Below are 19833 nucleotides of genomic sequence, written 5' to 3' on the forward strand. Positions count from 1 at the left end.
TTCCATCACACTCAAAACATGTGGCGTTTTAATTGTTTCTCCTGTGAAGTACCAATGAGAGTACAGTCACAGCACAGAGAGGAGAACTCACAACCCATTGTTTTAGGAAAGGAGAAGAAAGAACATTTTCCTCAAGCAGGAATCAGAACCAGGGATAAACTATGGGGCATAGTTTATCACAGTTTATCAAATACACCATGTTGTAGCATGGTATATTTTCCCTCGTATTACTCAGAAAGACACTTTGTTGAACAGTAAAGTGTAAACCATATGTAAAGTGAAGAAAATGTAAAGTATTTAAGCTATTAATCTAAGTAGATCCATCTTCTTCCCCTTTTTTATTGCAATATTGCAGACTTACCACAATGACACCCTAAACTACAACTGAAATGATTTTTATCCTAAGCCCAGAGTTTTACTTCCTTACAGCTTTTGCCTTTTAAGCTAAAAATTCTCTCATTCTTGCTACAATGAATTTTTTGCTAAGTAATTAAAAACCAATTGTGTTTAAACCTTTTCAGAGAGTTGGTTTTGTGCAGTATAACTTAGGATTTGGTTTCTAAAACCTTAAATTTAGCATCTCAAGGAAGAATGGTGTCTATGGCATGTTTGAAAAAAATGTTTTGAAATGAAGTGATGGGCATTTAAAAATAGAATTCAGAGAGTGTGCAGCTTCCCTCCCATTTTTTTTTTTCTGCTGGGGGAGAAGAATGAGACATCTGCATTATGCTGCCAGATCGCTACTGCTGGGATTCTGTTGAGCTTCAGAATGGAGAGGTTTTTCAGAGACCACTCATAATTACAGCCTAGTTACCATGAACATGCTGGCACTTTCCAATCAGCATGCTCAAATTTCAAATGGTAATAACCAGAACACCTGCTGAACACCTTGCTTCTTTCCCTGCTCCCACGCCTCACATCTTCGAACATTCTACCACATCACTAACCCTCACAGGCTCTGCCCAACTGTCAGAGCTTCATTCCCCGCTAGGGTCCCCCACCCCATGGCCAATCTCACAGACGCTTTTAACTCAATTTCAGACTTGGAAAACATTCGGAAACCAGAGGGACTAAAAGAATGTGGAACTCTGGGGGCTAGCATTTTTTTCTAAGAAAAAATTCAAAATTTAAACAAATAGCCTGCAAATCAAACTCTGGAAAAATAAAGCAATCCCTCACTAGTTGCAGGAATTGTTTTCTTGCACAGTATGGGCATAAACCTCAGCGATGTTGCAGGTTTGGCTTCAGACCACTTCAGTAAAGTGAATACCACAATAAAGCAAATCACACAACTGTTTCGGTTTCCCAGTGCATGTAAGAGATATGTTTACAATACGCTGTAGTCTGTTAAGTGTGCAACAGCACTATGTCTAAAAAATAATGTACATGCTTTAATTAAAAAAGATTTTATCAATAAAAATGCTGTCATCCGAGCCTTTAGCAAGTTATAGTGGTAATATCAAGATCACTGATAAAAAAATCATTGATCACAAACTGCCATAACAAATATAATAATTATGGAAAAGTTTGAAACATTTCTAGAATTATCAAAATATGACACAGAGATCAAGTGAGAAAATACTGTTGGAAAAATAACACCAGCAGACTTGCTCAATGCAGGGTTGCCACAAATCTTCGATTTGTTATAAAAAAAAAAGCAGTATCTGCAAAATGCAGTATCCTGCAAAGCACAATAAAGTGAAGTATTACAAGATGAGGTATACCTGTGTTATTGGTAAAACTATAATGCATTAAGAGACTGGAGGAGGAAATCACAGCAAAAATGGCTTCAAAGTATATTTTTTAAACCTCAAAGTAGATAACTATTCTGAAAAACACCTGCTTCCACACAAGCCAATGCCATCACTGCAAGCATTCATGACTGATAGGAAGCACCATTTCCTTAGAACCCCGGTTTCAGTGTTCATGAAATGCTGCTGCTGCATCACACTCTGATTAGGAAGACATTGCAAAGTTTAGCCAATGGGCACACAGCATCTCTTTACAAATTCCTCAAATTAGCAGTTAAAGGCTTCAGCTATTTAGTGGGAGTAAGGACGCTCGGCCTCTTGGATTTCTTTCAAGGAAGGACTTGTGCTCAGCTGGGCAGCAAGTGGCTTTCCTGCTGTCAGCTCCCTCGGGCTCTGTCCCACGTGCAGAGCTACCGATCCTGGGGGTTGCCTCCTTCCCAGGGCAGCCTGCCTCCAGAGATCAAGCCCAGCAGGCAGCACTTTTCCACAGCTTCTCAGTAGGCTGGCCAAGGCTTTATCAGGCCTGACTCACAGTTCCATCCCCTCTCAGCACAATACCGCTTTCTCACCCTGTCTTTTCAACATGAACATCTTGCATCCCAAACTGTCTCAGTGTCTTCTTCCAGAGAACACGATCTACAACGTATGTCTGTTTCATTTGCCTTCTCTCTTGTTCCTACCACAGGTCTCAGGAAAATGCTCATGTAGACCCAGCTTCTTGAGTTACCACCATCCTTAAGAGCAAACTTCTCAGGGTCTAGACTATGCTTTATTAAATCAAAGAAAGGAATATAAGTAAATTTCTCCTTGCATGATCCTACATGGTACATAGAAGAGAACCGAATTACTGCTGAGAGATTCTCTTCTCTATGAAGATTAAACTATACTTTCTCATAAAATTATATATAAAATAGCATCCATTCATACGTGTTTTCATTCAATATTATTCAATATCGAGCACATTCTACATAACAGGCACAGGTAGGTGAAAAAGAGTTTAAAAAGTTTCTGCTCTAGAGGAGTTTGTGTTCTACTGGTTGAGACAGACAATAAACAAATCAGATGAGTATGATGCCAGAGCCTGTGAAGAACCATAAAGCTAGGGAAGGAGACAAAGAATGACTGGAGAAGCATCTAATGTTTCAAAACCACAGTTAGAGGGGACTGCTGTATGCCACATGCTGCTGGGCTGGCACAGTCACGTATACATTTAGGAAATCAATTTCCTAGATAGAATCCACCATTCTTGTTCTAGCGATGAATTCATCACATCAACTTGAGTGAGATAATATTTCTTCTGCATTGTGAGCCCACCTGCTTCATGAAACATAAAATCTTAAATCTGTGTAACTAACTATACAGCAGTTCTGTCTTAGGGAAAGAGCAGCCTGAGCCACTGAAAGCTCTAGTCAGATACAGCTGTCTCAGGCAGATGGCTTTAGTGGGCAACATCATAAACTTGCCAGATTTTTTAAAATATAAAAGGGTTTTCTGCCTCATTAGTACTTCATGGCTGACCATCCACAAACACCTGGTGTTCAGACTTTTTCCTCTTGTGAAAATGCAACCATACAGTCTTAGCTCAAAAAAAGTATAGGTTATATATGAATAACTATTGACCAAAGGGTCTAATGCTTAGATCATTTTTAAAGTCACTGGTAGAGCAAAAACCCATCCTTACACAGTTTAATGGAGGTGAAAAATTGAAATTAGGACCAACAGGGACTTAGAGTCATGGTAGAGGCAAGTTAAATTACTTTGCTCCTTCCCAATACTCAAACTACGTAGTCTAGAGGGAATCACAGGTGGCCTGCACAGGCTTCTATTTACACCATCAATATAAGAATGAATAGTACAAATAACAACTTCTTTATAAGAATAACTGTGTATGCAACTCCCCTTTTGTTTTTTTCCTCACACTTTAGAACTCTGTCATCACATCTTCATCACAAGAACACCAAGCACCAAAGCATCCTTGCTTAAGTTAGGAATCTATGCCATTGAACTCTTTGTTATAAGGTAAAGGAGAAAAAGCAATAGACTTGGGAGTTTGAAGAAACTGAGCTAAAATTATGGCATTGCAATTTATTTGCTTTTTAAAAGATTAAACTGTCTCAAGGTTAGAAATTTCAGTTTGTGTATCTATAAAACGGAGGTAACATCTTCTCAAATACCTTAAAAGGTCAAGAAAGGATGTGTTTTAAAGTACTTTGAAAACTGTAGTGACTGGCAAGTATATTGTTATAACGGAAGCTTGGCTGTATTTAAATGTTAACATATTATTTTGAAATAATTTTCAATTAAGCAACAAAAATTTATTTGTTCATTTAAGAAGCGTTTAGTCAGTACCTTTTGTATTACACTATGGAGAATATAAAAAATGATAGTTATTCCTGTTACCAAGGAGCTTATACAAGTCAGATTTAAGAGAAGGAATGTGGGGGGAGGTGTGGTTTTGGTTTTTGCCAATAACTTGTAAGTACTTTCTATGTGCCAGACAGACATCGTATAAATGCTTTATGTGCAGTAACTCTTTCAATCTTTAAAAAATCTTTGTTAAAGGCAATAGTTTTGTTCTGATTTTATGGATGATGAAGATATGACACAAGAAGATTGGAAACCTACTCAAAGTCAAGCACCTACTAAGTATGGAAAAGTCTCAAAGACAACTCACACAGTCAGTCAAGTTAGCCACATTATATTACATACACCTCAAGTTGGGCAGAAAACACACACATATTGTTAATAATAGTTACAAATGCTAATAATACTATGGCAGTGAATGATAAGTGAAGAGACCACCTTGGGGTGAGGTGGCCAAGGAAGTCTTCATGATATGTACCCAAAACTAGGTCCAAAATTATTTGCAGAATTAAGATAAGAAAAATTAAATAAAGGACAAATAAGATTTTGTTTCATGTGTATTTTTTGTGGCATGCGATAAGTATCACTTTATTGAAATACAAGATACATATAGGAAAATACAAAAATCCCAACTGTACTTTGAAATTATTTCATTGAGTGGGTTCTCTTTTATAGACTGGGCTTATTTCCTAATTAAAATAAAGCAAAAAATGAATTGAAGCAACTGACCATTTATTCATATACCAGTCTTAATATAATCCATTTTATTTCAAAGAATTACCTAGAATTTAGGTATTTTCCTATAATGAAGACCGTTACAGGCCATTATAATGGAAAATAACTTGAAATTGACCCTGAGTTGATATTTCATAATATAGACCAGAGGCTGTTCCACTTGCTCCTCTGAGTTTTATACCTGCTATAACATTTTATGTATAGAAAAATATTTTCAAGAGCTACTTTTCAAATGACACACAGAACAATGGCCAGAACAATGATTTCTACTTGCTTCCATTCCCAGCAGAATACATGTACTGACTGCTTATTGGTCCTGCCTGTATCCCATGTAACTCACCAAGCGATAGGTCTGGGCCTTCAAAACGTTGAGATCAATAAAGTTTTCTTCATTGTCTGTCTCCTCTTCCTTAGGAAAATAAAAGAGTTTAAAAGTTAATAATTATAAAAGTTGTAATTAAAAAATATATTTCCAGATTTTTTTTACAGTAGGTCCTTGTTGGTTATATATTTTAAATATAGCAATGTATACATGTCAATTCCAAACACTTATGCTAAGCTTGACAGGAAGACTAACAAAGAAGGGACATTTAAAAGCCTAGTAGTGTGCATAAAGTAGGGCATTATGTTATCTGTTTTTTGAGGTTTTGATGATGCCATTTAAAAATAGGACCTGCTTTTTTTTACAATCACTTAAGGAAAAAAAAGAGCTGTGAAACTAGGGATAAATAAACATAAGAACAGAATAAGCAACAGTTAATGGAAATTTTGACTAAGATGACTAAAATGGACAAAAATGAGAGGTTGATAGATATGGGATACTCTTACCTACTCCAGGGACCAATCACAGTAATGTGTATTTTTGACATCTCATCTCCTATATGCTTAAGTTTAAACATATTAAATATTAATTATATATAAGGATGTAAGATATTAACCTTGTATCTTAGATATTAACTATCTAATAAAAGGATAATTCAGGTAGATTCCAAGCTGGTCCTGATTCTGAGCCCAACTGATGCGGGGGACAGGGTCAGAAGAGACCCTTTGACAAGCAATCTCCTTCCATACACAGTAAGTACAGAGTTTGAGCTGGCTGTATAAGCAGGTAGGACAAAACGTTAAAATGTCTTTCTGGTGACAAGTGACAAAGTGGGTGAAGCAATTTTAACAAGAATATCCAAAGCTTAAAGACATGATAATGAGGCCAATGGAGCTTGGTTCTAAAGTCTTGTAAAGAAAAACAAAAAAAATAAGTGAGAGTTGTTTGGTGGACACTTTCACATGCAGAGCTGCACAAAAGCTACGGTAGTTGATTTCAAAGATAACCCTTATCTTTAAGCACTTAGAAGTATGTAAGACAGTGGTTCTCAAAATGTGGTTCTTAGATCAGCAGCATTAGTATCACCTGGGAGCTTGTGACAATGTAATCTAACCATCCCAGACCTATAAAGAAACTCCTAGGAGTGGGGCCACTGAGCTGAGACATTAGAACTATGTTAATCTTTGAGAAATTAGAAAGATTATAGTAAACTATGAAACAATATAAACACAGATAACGTACAACCAAATAACGTTCACTTTTTTAGGGATGGAGGCAGTGGGGCCTAGATGTGTAAACAAAACTGATGTGTTTACACTTTAAATCCTAAGCATACATGCAGATGCACATCTCTGAGAAACAGCTCAGTCTATCCTGTGTTTGCACTAATGATGGTGTACTTAACCAGAGCAAATGACAGACGCCAATGACTCAGTGCCGATGGGAGAAGAGACGAGTTTATAATGCTTTTATAATAACCTAATCGATACTGTTTACATAGGTGATCAATAAGTACTTGTTGAACTGTGGTCAACTGGACACTATTAGGCAAAAAGCTTTAAGAGTAGGTACTAGAAAAAGAATTTAAGTTATTAAAAATTATTAAGAAAGCATTCAAAATGAATTTCAATATAAACAGACTCAAAAAATAGCTTTAAATTGAGGATTTTAATCTCAGTAATTTAAAAGGTACTCAATTTCCTGTCATTTCTTTGTCTAATATGTGTCTTCATTCTCTTACTGCCAATTACTAAGGATATGATTATATACTGTGAGGACATTCTGTGAGAATATTCTGTGTCGTGATCCCAATCCTCCCTTCTTCCCTCTCGGCTGCCCTCCCTCCCTCCTTCCCCTATCCCTCTCTCTCACTTTCCAGTTATCAATGTGTCCTAACTTGATTTGACCAGTCCAAAACGGAAGCTTTTGAGTTTCTTGTTGATCACAGAAGAACTTTACTTTGTCAGAAGTAAATGATCTTTGCCATCTGTGAGCTATCCCACAAACTCTGGCAACAAAATAGAGTAATATACCACCATCCAGAGGCTTTTGGCACTGACCCAGCTCTCCTTACTAAGAAGAACGAGAAAGGTAAAAGGCCTCCTTAAAATAATATAATAACAAGGAAGGAGGAAAAGGAAAAAATTCAAGAGACATGATGTAAGGGAACTAAGAGCCTCAGACACAACCCTTTGAGGAAGGCTTCAGCTTGGTCTTATGACAGCAGAAGGTCTTTACTTCACAGTTAGCAAGAAATGTGTGAAGAGGATGCTTTCTAGTTTGTTTCTCTAATTTATACAAACAGCAATGCTGCTTTGAACATTAAATGGTTCTCAGAAAAAGAAAAAAAAAAACCCTATTTTCTAAAAGTTACAAGCAATACGCTGACAGATGATTTTTTGTCAAATATTTAATGAACAGCTACTATGCACCAGGCATTGCATAATTAACTGGAGACAAAAAATGTGCAAAATTGGTTTATGCCCTCATGGAGTTTTCCTTCTGATTAGTTGGGTTTTGTCCTTTTTTCCCCTGACTAGCTGTTTTGAGTTATAGGTCTTTGAAGCTAAATACTGATGCATTAGGACCAGGTATCTGTAGATAAACTATTTACTACTAATAATAAACAGTAACTAAGAAACAAGATGAGGAAATATCTGATTAAAATAAGTGAGATTAACAACAGGGACTATATGAGGACTTAAAATTTTCTAAGCCTGAATGGAAAGATTTATTAAGTCTAAACTCCCTAAAATGACCAAAATGATCTGGACCTGGTCTTTCTTCCCAGTTAACCCTGGAGATGGGAATGGCAACCCACTCCAGTATTCTTGCCTGGAGAAGTCCATGGGCTGAGGAGCCTGGCAGGCTATAGTCCATGGGGTCCCAAAGAGCCATACAAAACTGGGCAACTAACATGCACAATCAGAAGTCACTCTCCTCCTCACTCAGAAGAGCCGGCCGCAATGGTTTTCTCTCAGTTCCTTGATCATGGTAAGTGTCCTCCTTCCTCTGAGTTTTTGTACATGCAGCTCCACCAGGGTCTTGCCCAGTGCTTACTACATAACAGGTGCTCAATAAACACATGAATGACTACATTTTTACCTTAACTTTAAAAATTTATCACATTAAGAAAGATATCTTTTAAACTGATTGGTTTTACAATGGTCTTTTTCTATCTATAGACAGTAGTCATCTTTTTAAAAAAAATCATTTATTTATTTTAATTGGAGGCTAATTACTATACAATACTTGGTGGTTTTTGCCATACATTGACATGAATCAGCCATGGGTGTACATGTGTCCCCCAACCTGAACCCCCCCGCCACCTCCCTCCCCATCCCATCCCTCTGGGTTGTCCCCGTGCACCAGCTTTGAGTGCCTTGTTTCACACATTGAACCTGGACTGGTCATCTGTTTCACATATGGTAATATACATGTTTCAATGCTATTCTCTCAAATCATTCCATCCTTGTCTTCTCCCATTGAGTCAAAAAGTCTTTTCTTTATATCTGTGTCTCTTTTGCTGTCTCGCATATAGGGTCATTGTTACCATCTTTCTAAATTCCATATATATGCATTAAGAAACTGTATCGGTGTTTTTCTTTCTGACTTACTTCACTTTGTATAATAGGCTCCAGTTTCATCCACCTCGTTAGAACTGATTCAAATGCATTCTTTCTAATAGCTGAGTAATATTCCGTTGTGTTTATGTACCACAACTTTCTTATCCATTTGTCTACTGATGGACATTTATGTTGCCTCCATGTCCTATTTGTATGGAAATACAAAAAACCTCAAGTAGCCTAAGCAATCTTGAGAAAGAAGAATGGAACTGGAGGAATCAACCTGCCTGACTTCAGGCTATACTACAAAGCTACAGTCATCAAGACAGTATGGTACTGGCACAAAGACAGAAATATAGACAAATGGAACAAAATGGAAAGCCCAGAGATGGATCCACATACCTAAGGACGCCTTATATTTGACAAAGGAGGCAAGAATATACAATGGAGAAAAGTCAATCTCTTTAACAAGTGGTGCTGGGAAAACTGGTCAACCACCTGTAAAAGAATGAAACTAGAACACTTTCTAACACCATATACAAAAATAAACTCAAAATGGATTAATGATCTAAATGTAAGACCAGAAACTATAAAACTCCTAGAAGAAAACATAGGCAAAACATTCTCTGACAGGAATCACAGTAGGATCCTCTATGACCCACCTCCCAAAGTAATGAACATAAAAGCAAAAATAAACAAATGGGACCTAATTAAACTTAAAAGCTTTTGCACAATGAAGGAAACTATAAGCAAGGTGAAAAGACAGCCTTCAGAATGGGAGAAAATAATAGCAAATGAAGCAACTGAAAAAGAATTAATCTCAAAAATATACAAGCAGCTTATGCAGCTCAATATCAGAAAAATAAGCGACCCAATCAAAAAATGGGCCAAACAACTCAAAAGACATTTCTTCAACGAAGACATACAGATGGCTAACAAACACATGAAAAGATGCTCAACATTACTCATTATCAGAGAAATACAAATCAAAACCACAATTAGGTACCATCTCACACCAGTCAAACAATAAATGCTGGAGAGCGTACGGAGAAAAGGGAACCCTCTCACATTATTGGTGGGAAATCAAACTAGTACAGCCACTATGGAGAAAAGTGTGGAGATTCCTTAAAAAACTGGAAATAGAACTGCCATATGACCCAGAAATCCCACTGCTGGGCAAACACACTGAGGAAACCAGAACTGAAAGAGACACGTGTACCCCAATGTTCACTGCTGTTTACAACAGCAGTCATCTTTTTTATACATATGGTTTAAAATATTTATACTACTGATAAAATACATTAAAAACTTTAAAGATAGAAGGGAAAATAATCATTCATAATCCTTCTACCTACATATAACTAATATTAATATATTGGTGTTAATTGTTTTTCTGTGTATTTTACATAGTTGAGTTTGTGCATATAGTATGTTATCATCAAATGTCACTAACATTTCTTTGTAAACACTTCTTTTAATGGCTATGTGACATTCTACCATATGGATATGTCTAATTTATTTAATGGTTATTTTCAGCATTCACTATAAAATAATGCAGTGATTAATATCTTTGCAGCCTATCAGTTCAGTTAAGTTCAGTCACTCAGTCGTGTTCGACTCTTTGGGACCCCATGAATAGCAGCACGCCAGGCCTCCCTGTCCATCACCAACTCCCGGAGTTCACTCAGACTCACGTCCATCGAGTCAGTGATGCCATCCAGCCATCTCATCTTCTGTTGTCCCCTTCTCCTCCTGCCCTCAATCCATCCCAGCATCAGAGTCCTTTCCAATGAGTCAACTCTTCGCATGAGGTGGCCAAAGCACTGGAGTTTCAGCTTTAGCATCATTCCCTCCAAAGAAATCCCAGGGCTGATCTCCTTCAGAATGGACTGGTTGGATCTCCTTGCAGTCCAAGGGACTCTCAAGAGTCTTCTCCAACACCACAGTTCAAAAGCATCAATTCTTTGGTGCTCAGCCTTCTTCACAGTCCAACTCTCACATCCATACGTGACCACTGGAAAAACCATAGCCTTGACTAGACGGACCTTAGTCGGCAAAGTAATGTCTCTGCTTTTGAATATGCTATCTACGTTGGTCATAACTTTTCTTCCAAGGAGTAAGCGTCTTTTAATTTCATGGTTGCAGTCACCATCTGCAGTGATTTTGGAGCCCACAGTAGCAAAATAAATTACTGTTAAGTTAAATACAGAATGTATGTATCATCTATTGATTTTTAAAAAATCACCTCAAAAATGTAATTGGTCTATGACAGTAAAATATACTGCACCATTTTCCTTTTAAATCATATATACACTTTCTAAAATACGAGTGTCAACTCATCTCTGATTCTGAGGAAGAACTCTTCTTCTCTACCATTCTCCTAGTCCAGTCTGTTATAAAGACATGATCATTTAATTTCACACTATAGATAGAATTTTAAGAATGAGGATATGCCCAGAGGTTGCCAAACAACTTAAATAATGTTGATATTTATAAGTATTTTTTAATGTTCCTGCAGGGTAGGGTAGTAATCATCTTAATTTCACAAGCATAAAGGAGTTCCTGAGAAATGAATGGTATTCTTATGAAGCAGATGGCATTAATTCAAAAGTCTATTGCTGTCTTCTAAATTCTCTATTATTTATGGTCTATTTAAGATCATGAATGGTTAACAAACTGTTTACCTATATAACTAGTGGTTGACTATTTTCTGTCTATATTCAAAGAACCTCTGCTAAATTCACACCATAATCATTAGTGAACATGAGAATTAATTTAACCAAAGGTTTAAATTACTGGTATTTGGCACTATATTCAAAGGCTGGTTTTGTTTTTTAAATCTACAAACAATGAAATAAACTATATTCCAGAAAATGGAAGTCTACAGGAATTAAGAGAAGGGAAATGAATCCAAAGGTGAAAATGGACAAAAAAGTTCAGCAACACACATACCACAAATTCTTCATCCACTTTATTCAATGTTAATTCTGCATCATCTTCTGCAACAGTTTCTTCATCTAATTCTTCCACTGGGTATGCTGGTCTAAAATAATAAAGCTTTACATGAGATGAGAGGGAAAAACAAAACATTTCAGCAGGGCAAAAAGGTACAATGTGAGTATTAAGGATCCTCCCCACTCTATGCCAGTTCTGGTTCTTTTTCACCTGCCCCTCTTCCCATAATCAGTTAAATGTTTCATGTATCCTTCCTGAAACTCTTTATGTAAAGAAGCAAAAATGTTTATTTCTAAACTTGAAGATTTAAGTAGTAATACATGAATGGGAAGGTACCATGCATGATATTAGCCAACCAACTTTCTTCACTTACTAACATATCATATTTAAGTATATACACAGTTGACCCTTGAACAGCATAGGTTTGAACTGTGTGGGTCTATTTAACACAGAGATTTTTTTTTTAATCTATAGTAAATACTAACTATTACATGATTCTTGATAGGTTGAATCTATAGATGTGGAACTGTGGATACGGAGGAACAGCTTATAAGGAAGCCCTACCCACTCCAGGATTCTTCAAAAATCCAAAGGACAGAGAAGACTGGTGGGCTACAGTCCATGGGGTCACAAAGACACGACTGAGTGCCTGAGTACAAGCACAAGCACACTAAGTTACATGTGGATTTTCCACATCCTTAACCCTTGCACTGTTAAAAGGTCAATTGTGCGTCTCTCTCCCTCCTCATCCCTCTCTCTTGCCCTCATGCTAGCTCTCTCTCAACATACCTGCAGTGTTTTCGATCAAACAGCAGTACCATAGCAATATAACTAGCAACCTATGGATGAACATTAAGATTATTTTTCATTTCCTTATTAGACAATGCTGCAAAGATCATTCTTATACATCAAGTATAAATGCTGGGCCAACAACTGTGTCTATTTTGCTGTTCTGTTCAATATTACTAAAAACAACTTCCAAAATGTCACCCTAATTTAAACTCCCAACAGCAGTGATGCCTTTTCCATACATTTGCCAATATGGTAAATAAGCTTCAATTTTTGTCTATCATCTAAGGGAAAAAAATCCCTAATAGCATTTCTTTCACATGAGAGTGGTTGAATGCCTTCTCATGTTTTAACTGGTTATGTGGTTTTCAGTGAAATGCCTATCAATGCCCTCTGCTTTTGTGTATATTAAGAAAATTAATACTCTGCCTAACCCTGTTAGGCACTTCCCTTGTAGCTCAGTCGGTAAAGAATCTGCCTGCAGTGTAGAAGACCTGGGTTCGACCCCTGGGTTTGGAAGGTCCCCTGGAGAAGGAAATGGCAACCCGCTCCAGTATCCTTGCCTGGAAAATCTCATGGACAGAGGAGCCTGGTGGGCTGTAGTCCATGGGGTTGCAAAGAGTCAGGCACGACTGAGTGACTAACACTTACCCTGTTAAGATATTTTTCTTAGCTTATTACCTAAATATTAGCTATTCAGGACTGTTATTATTACATAGACTTCCCAACGTTTTCTTGCATGAATCCTACTTTTCACATCATATATCTAACATCCCTTCATGGATCACAGTCTTGCTGTGACAAAGGGGCTTGCATAACTCAAAGAAGCTATGAATTATGCCCTGCAGGGCCACCCAAGATGGACAGGTCATAATGGAGAGTTCTGAGAAGATGTGGTCCACTGGAGGAGGAAATGACAAACCACTCCAGTATTCTTGCCTTGAGACCCCATGAACGGTGTGAAAAGGCAAAAAGATAGGACACTGAAAGATGAAGCCTCCAGGTGAGAAGGTATCCATTATGCTACTGGGGAAGAAAGGAGGGCAATTACTATTAGCTCCAAAAAGAGGGAAGTGGCTGGGCCAAAGCAAAAACGATGTTAACTGTGGATATGTCTGGTGGTAAAAGTAAAGTCTGATGCTGTAAAGAACAATATTGATAGGAACCTGGAATGTTAGTGTCATGAATCATGGTAAATTGGTCATGGTCAACTTACCATCTTGTGTGGTCAGGTAGGAGACGGCAAGATTGAACATCTACATCTCAGGAATCAGTGACTAAAATGGACAGGAATAAGTGACTTTAATACAGAGGATCATTATATCTACCATTGTGGGCAATAATTCCTTAGAAGAAATGGAGTAGCCTTTATAGTCAACAAGAGTTCGAAATGCAACACTTGGGTACAAATTCAAAAACAACAGAATGTTATAAATTTGTTTTCAAGGCAAGCCATTCAGCATTACAGTAATCCAAGTCTATGCCCCAACCACTGATGCTAAAGAAGTTGACCTGCTCTATGAAGACCTACAACACCTTCTGGAACACCAAAAAAGTTATCTTATTCATCATAGGGGATTGAAATGCAAAGTAGGAAGTCAAGACATACCCAGAATAATAGGCAAGCATGGCCTTGGAGTTCAAAATGAAGCAGAACAAAGGCTAACAGAGTTTTGTCAAGAAAATATGCTGGTCATAGCAAACACCCTTTTCCAACAATAAAAGAGATGACTCTGGCTGTACTTTGCAGCCAAAGATGGAGGAGCTCTATACAGTTAGTAAAAACAAGACCTGGAGCTGACTGTGGCTCAGATCATGAGTTCCTTACTGCAAAAGTCAGACTTAAATAGAAGAAAGTAGGGAAAACCACTAGGCTGTTCAGGTAAATCAAATCCCTTGTTTGTACAGCAGAGGTGATAAATAGATTCAAGAGATTAGATCTGATATACAGAGTGCCTGAAGAACTATGGATGGAAATTTGTGACACTGTGCAGGAGGCAGTGACCAAAACCACCCCGAAGAAAAAGAAAAGAAAAAAAGCAAAGTGGTTGAGGAGGCTTTACAAATAGCTGAGGAAAGAAGAGAAGTGAAAGCAAGGAAGAAAGGGAAAGATATACCCAACAGAGTATATCTTTGAACACAGAGTTCCAGAGAGTATCAGGGAGAAATATGAAGTCCTTCCTAAGTGAACAGTGAAAAGAAAGAGGGGAAAACAATAGAATGGGTAAGACTAGAAATCTCTTCAAGAAAACTGGAGATATCAAGAAAACAAATCATACAAGGATGAAGCAATACAGGACAGAAAAGGTAAGGACCTAACAAAAGCAGAAGATACTAAGATATGGTAAAAATACACAGAAGAACTATACAAAAAGGTCCTCATGATCCAGGTAACCATGGATGGTGTGGTCACTCACCTAGAGCCACAAAACCTGAGTGTGAAGTCAAGCGAATCTTGGAAAGCATTACTATTAACAAAGCTGGTGGAGGTGACAGAATGCCTGTTAGCTACTTAAAATCCTAAAACATGATGCTGTTAAAGTGCTGCACTCCAACACGTCAACAAATTTGGAAAACTCAGCAATGGGCACAGGACAAGAAAAGGTCAGTTTTCATTCCAATCCCTAAGAAGGGCAATGCCATACAACTACTGTAAAACTATGCTCATTTTACATGTATGTGATCAAACTACCATACAACTGCACTCATTTCACATGCTAGAAAGATAATGCTCAAAATATTTCAACCTAGGCTTTAGCAATATGTGAATCCAAAACTTACAGATCAATACACTAGATTTCAAAAGGGGCAGAGGAATGAGAGATCAAATTGCCAACATTTGCTGGATAGTGAAGAATGGAGAAAGCAAAGGAGTTCCAGAAAAATATCTGCTTCTGATTATTTAACTTATATGCAGAGTTTGGTTCAGTTCAGTCACTCAGTTGTGTCTGACTCTTTGTGACCCCATGGACTGCAGCAGGCCAAGCTTCCCTGTCCATCACCAACTCCTGGAGCTCGCTCAAACTCATGTCCACTGAGTCGGTGATGTCATTCAACCATCTCATCCTCTGTTGGCCTCTTCTCCTCCCACCTTCAATCTTTCCCAGCATCAGGGTCTTTCTAATGAGTAAGTTCTTCACATCTGATGGCCAAAGTATCAGAGCTTCGGCTTCAGCATCAGTCCTCCCAGTGAACACTCAGGACTGATCTCCTTTAGGATGGACTGGTTGGATCTCCTTGCAGTCCAAGGGACTCTCAAGAGTCTTCTCCAACACCACAGTTCAAAAGCATCAATTCTTAGGCACTCAGCTTTCTTTATATTCCAACCCTCACATCCATACTTGCCTACTGGAAAAACCATAGCTTTGACTATGACTAGACGGGCCTTTGTCAGCAAAGTAATGTCTCTGCTTTTTAATATGCTGACTAGGTTGGTCATAGCTTTTCTTCCAAGAAGCAAGGGTCTTTCAATTGCATGGCTGCAGTCACCATTTGCAGTGATTTTGGAGCCCCCCAAAATAAAGTCTCTCACTGTTTCCATTGCTTCCCTGTCTATCTGCCATGAAGTGGCAGGACCGAAGGCCATGATGTTTGTTTCCTGAATGTTGAGTTTTAAGCCAACTTTTTCACTTTCTTCACTTTTCTCTTTAGTTCTTCTTCACTTTCTGCCATAAGGGTGGTGTCATCTGCTTATCTGAGGTGATTGATATTTCTCCCAGGAAACTTGATTCCAGCTTGTGCTTCATCCAGCCCAGCATTTCACATGATGTACTCTGCATGTAAGTTAAATAAGCAAGGTGACAATATACAGCCTCGATGTACTTCTTTCCCAATTTGGAACCAGTCTGTTGTTCCATGTCCAGTTCTCACTGTTGCTTCTTGACCTGCATACAGGTTTCTCAAGAGGCAGGTAAGGTGGTCTGATAAGGTAAGATATCCCATCTCTTTAAGAATTTTCCAGTTTGTTGTGATCCACACAGTCAAAGGCTTTGGTGGAGTCAATAAAGCAGAAATAGATGTTTTTCTGGAACTCTCTTGCTTTTTTGATGATCCAACACATGTTGGCAATTTGACCTCTGGTTTCTCTGCCTTTTCTAAATCCAACTTGAACATCTGGAAGTTCTTGGTTCATGTACCCTTGAGGCCTGGCTTGGAGAATTTTGAGCATTACTTTGCTAGTGTGTGAGATGAGTGCAATTGTGTGGTAGTTTGAGCATTCTTTGGCAGTGCCTTTCTTTGGGATTGGGATGAAAACTGACCTTTTCCAGTCCTGTGGCCACTGCTGAGTTTTCCAAATTTGTTGGCATATTGGGTGCAGCACTTTCACAGCATCATCTTTCAGGATTTGAAATAGTTCAACTGGAATTCCATCACCTCCACTAGCTTTGTTAGTAGTGATGCTTCCTAAGGTGCACTTGACTTCGCATTCCAGGATGTCTGGCTCCAGGTGAGTGATCATGCCATCGTGCTTATCTGAGTCATCAAGATCTTTTTTGTATAGTTCCGTGTATTCTTTCCACCTCTTCTCAATAGCTTCTGCTTCTGTTAGGTCCATACCATTTCTGTCCTTTATTGTGTCCATCTTTGCATGAAATATTCCCTCAGTATCTTGAAGAGATATCTAGTCTTTACTATTCTATTGTTTTCCTCTATTTCTGCACACTGATCACTGAAGAAGGCTTTCTTATCTCTCCTTGCTATTCTTTGGAACTCTGCTTTCAGACAGGTATATCTTTCCTTTTCTCCTTTGCCTTTAACTTCTCTCCTTTTCTCAGCTATTTGTAAGGCCTCTTCAGACAACCATTTTGCCTTTTTGCATTTCTTTTTCTTGGGGATGGTCTTGATCACTGCCTCCTATACAATGTCCTGAACCTCCATCCATAGTTTTTCAGGCACTCTATCAGATCTAATCCCTTGAATCTATTTGTCACTTTCACCGTATAATCATAAGGGATTTGACTTAGGTCAAATGTGAATGTCTAGTGGTTTTCCCTACTTTCTTCAGCTTAAGTCTGAATTTGGCAATAAGGAGCTCATGATCTGAGCCACAGTCAGCTCCTGGTCTTGTTTTGCTAACTGTCCAGAGCTTCTCCATATTTGGCTACAAAATATATAATCAATATAATCAATCTGATTTGGTATCGACCACCTGGTGACATCCATGCGTAGAGTCATCTCTTGTGTTGGAAAGTAAAAGTAAGTATTGAACACTCATTTCTCCACCAAGATCACTGACACACAGGGTACTGGATCAAGATGCCAGAGTAACAGGATGTGCAGTTATCTCATCCTGCGAGGGCACCAAAACCAGAACTAGCTGTTAAACTACCATCAACAGAATGCTGGAACCCACCAGAAAAAGACACCCCACGTCCAAAGAAAAAGGAGAAGCCACAACAAGATGGTAGGAGGGGTGTAATAATGATAAAATAAGATCCTGTAACTGCTGGGTGGGTAACGCACAAACTGAAGAACAATAATACCGAAGACGTTCTCCTACTTTTGTGAAAGTTCTGAGCCCCAAGGCAGGCTTCCCAGCCTGGGGACCCAGCAAAGGGATTAGGAATCCCCAGGCAATCTGACTTTGAGGACCAGCACAATTTGATCATAGGACTTTCACAGGAGCGGGTAAAATAGAGACTCTACTGTTGGAAAACAGAAACAAAACCCTATGCAGACCAGGACCCAGGGGAAAGGAGTAGTAACCCCATGGAGACTGAAACAGACGTATCTGCTAGTGTTGGAGTGCCTTCTTTGCAGGCGTATGTCAGCAGTGGCTAACTGTGGGGACAGGGGGACTGGCAGCAGCAGTCATGGGAGGTGCCCCTTGGGTCAGTCTTCTTGGAGATCTCCATTAACCCTAACATAGAGCCTACAGACTCCAGGCCTGGGTTGCCTCAGGCCAAACAATTAACAGAGAGGGAATGCAGCCCTACCCATCAGCAGACAATCAGATCAAAGTTCTACTGAGCTGGGCCCTGTCCACCAGAGCAAGACCCAATTTTTCCCACTGCCAGTCCCTCCCATCAGGAAGCTCACACAAGCCTCTTAGCCTCATCCACCAGAGAGCAAACAGAAGAAGCAAGAAGAACTACAATCCTGCATCTACCAGGATGAAAACCACATAACAGAAAGTTAATCAAAATGGAAAGGCAGAAGGTTATGTCCCAGAAGAAGGGACCAGACAAAACCCCAGAAAAACTAAATGAAGTAGAGATATGCAACTTTCCAGAAAATGAATTCAGAGTAATGATACAGATGATCTAGGAAGATCTCAGAAAAAGAATGAAGATGCAAGAAATGTTTGTCAAAGCCCTAGAAGAACTAAAGAACAAATGAACAGAGATGAACAATACACTAGAAAGAATCAACAGCAGAATAACTGAGGCAGGAGAACGGGTAAGTGACCTGGAGGAAAGAATGGCGGAAATTACTGCCATAAAACAGAATATAGAAAAAAGAATGAAAATAAATGAAGACAGCCTAAGACACTTCTGGGACAACATTAAATTCACATTATAGGGGTCCCAGAAGGAGAAGAGAGAGAGAGAAGACTCAAGGAAATATTTGAAGAGGTAATAGCTGAAAACTTCCCTAACATAGGAAAGGAAATGGTCAAACAAGTCCAGGAAGCAAGCACAGAAACTCTCAGGCACAATAAACCCAAGGAGGAACACACCAAGACACACAGTCATCAAAAAGACAAAAAATTAAGGCAAAGATAAACTATTAAAAGCAACAAGGGAAAAGCGACAAATTACTTACAAGCAAACTCCCATAAGGTTATCAGCTGATTTCTAAACAGAAACTCTACAAGACAGACAGGAGTGGCATATTTTTTTTGGCATATATATTTAAAGTGCTAAAACAGAAGAGAACTTACAACCAAGAATACTCTACCCAGCAAGATTCTCATTCAGATTTGATGGAGAACTCAAAAGCTTTACAGACAAGCAAAAGTGAAGAGAATTCAGCACCATCAATCTAGCTTTATTTACAACAACTGCTAAAGGAACTTCTCTAGGAAGGAAACACAAGAGAAGGAAAAGATCTATAAAAAATAAACCCAAAACAATTAAGAAAATAGTAACAGGATCATTATCTTAAATGTAAATGGATTAAATACCAAAATATATAGACTGGCTGGTGGATGAAAACATGGGCATGTTTGCACTTCCACTTAGCTCATCAGTCTACTTAACCCTCTAGATTGTATGTAATTATTATATATTGTTAATCATGTTTCCATTATGGCTTGCAATTGTAATTATCTTTTTTTTTTGGTCTGGATATTGATTATGAAAACAGATAAAAGTCATCTACTATGTGATTGTGATTATTTAACTATTAT

At 38.4% G+C, this 19833-nt stretch overlaps 1 protein-coding gene across 2 annotated transcripts in view; it reads right to left on the bottom strand.

Moving 5' to 3' along the window:
* Window positions 1–19833, bottom strand: part of IFT57 (intraflagellar transport 57) — a 69596-nt gene that overhangs the window by 41143 nt on the left and 8620 nt on the right. For both annotated transcript variants that reach the window (XM_052643244.1, XM_052643234.1), the window contains exons 4-5: window positions 11691–11781; window positions 5191–5259 (exon numbers count right to left, since the gene is read on the bottom strand). In XM_052643244.1, coding sequence (XP_052499204.1) covers window positions 5191–5259; window positions 11691–11781 — 160 coding nt within the window. The remainder of the gene's footprint in view (window positions 1–5190; window positions 5260–11690; window positions 11782–19833) is intronic.

This window comes from Budorcas taxicolor, chromosome 1 (assembly GCF_023091745.1).
Source record: "Budorcas taxicolor isolate Tak-1 chromosome 1, Takin1.1, whole genome shotgun sequence".
Taxonomy (NCBI): domain Eukaryota; kingdom Metazoa; phylum Chordata; class Mammalia; order Artiodactyla; family Bovidae; genus Budorcas; species Budorcas taxicolor.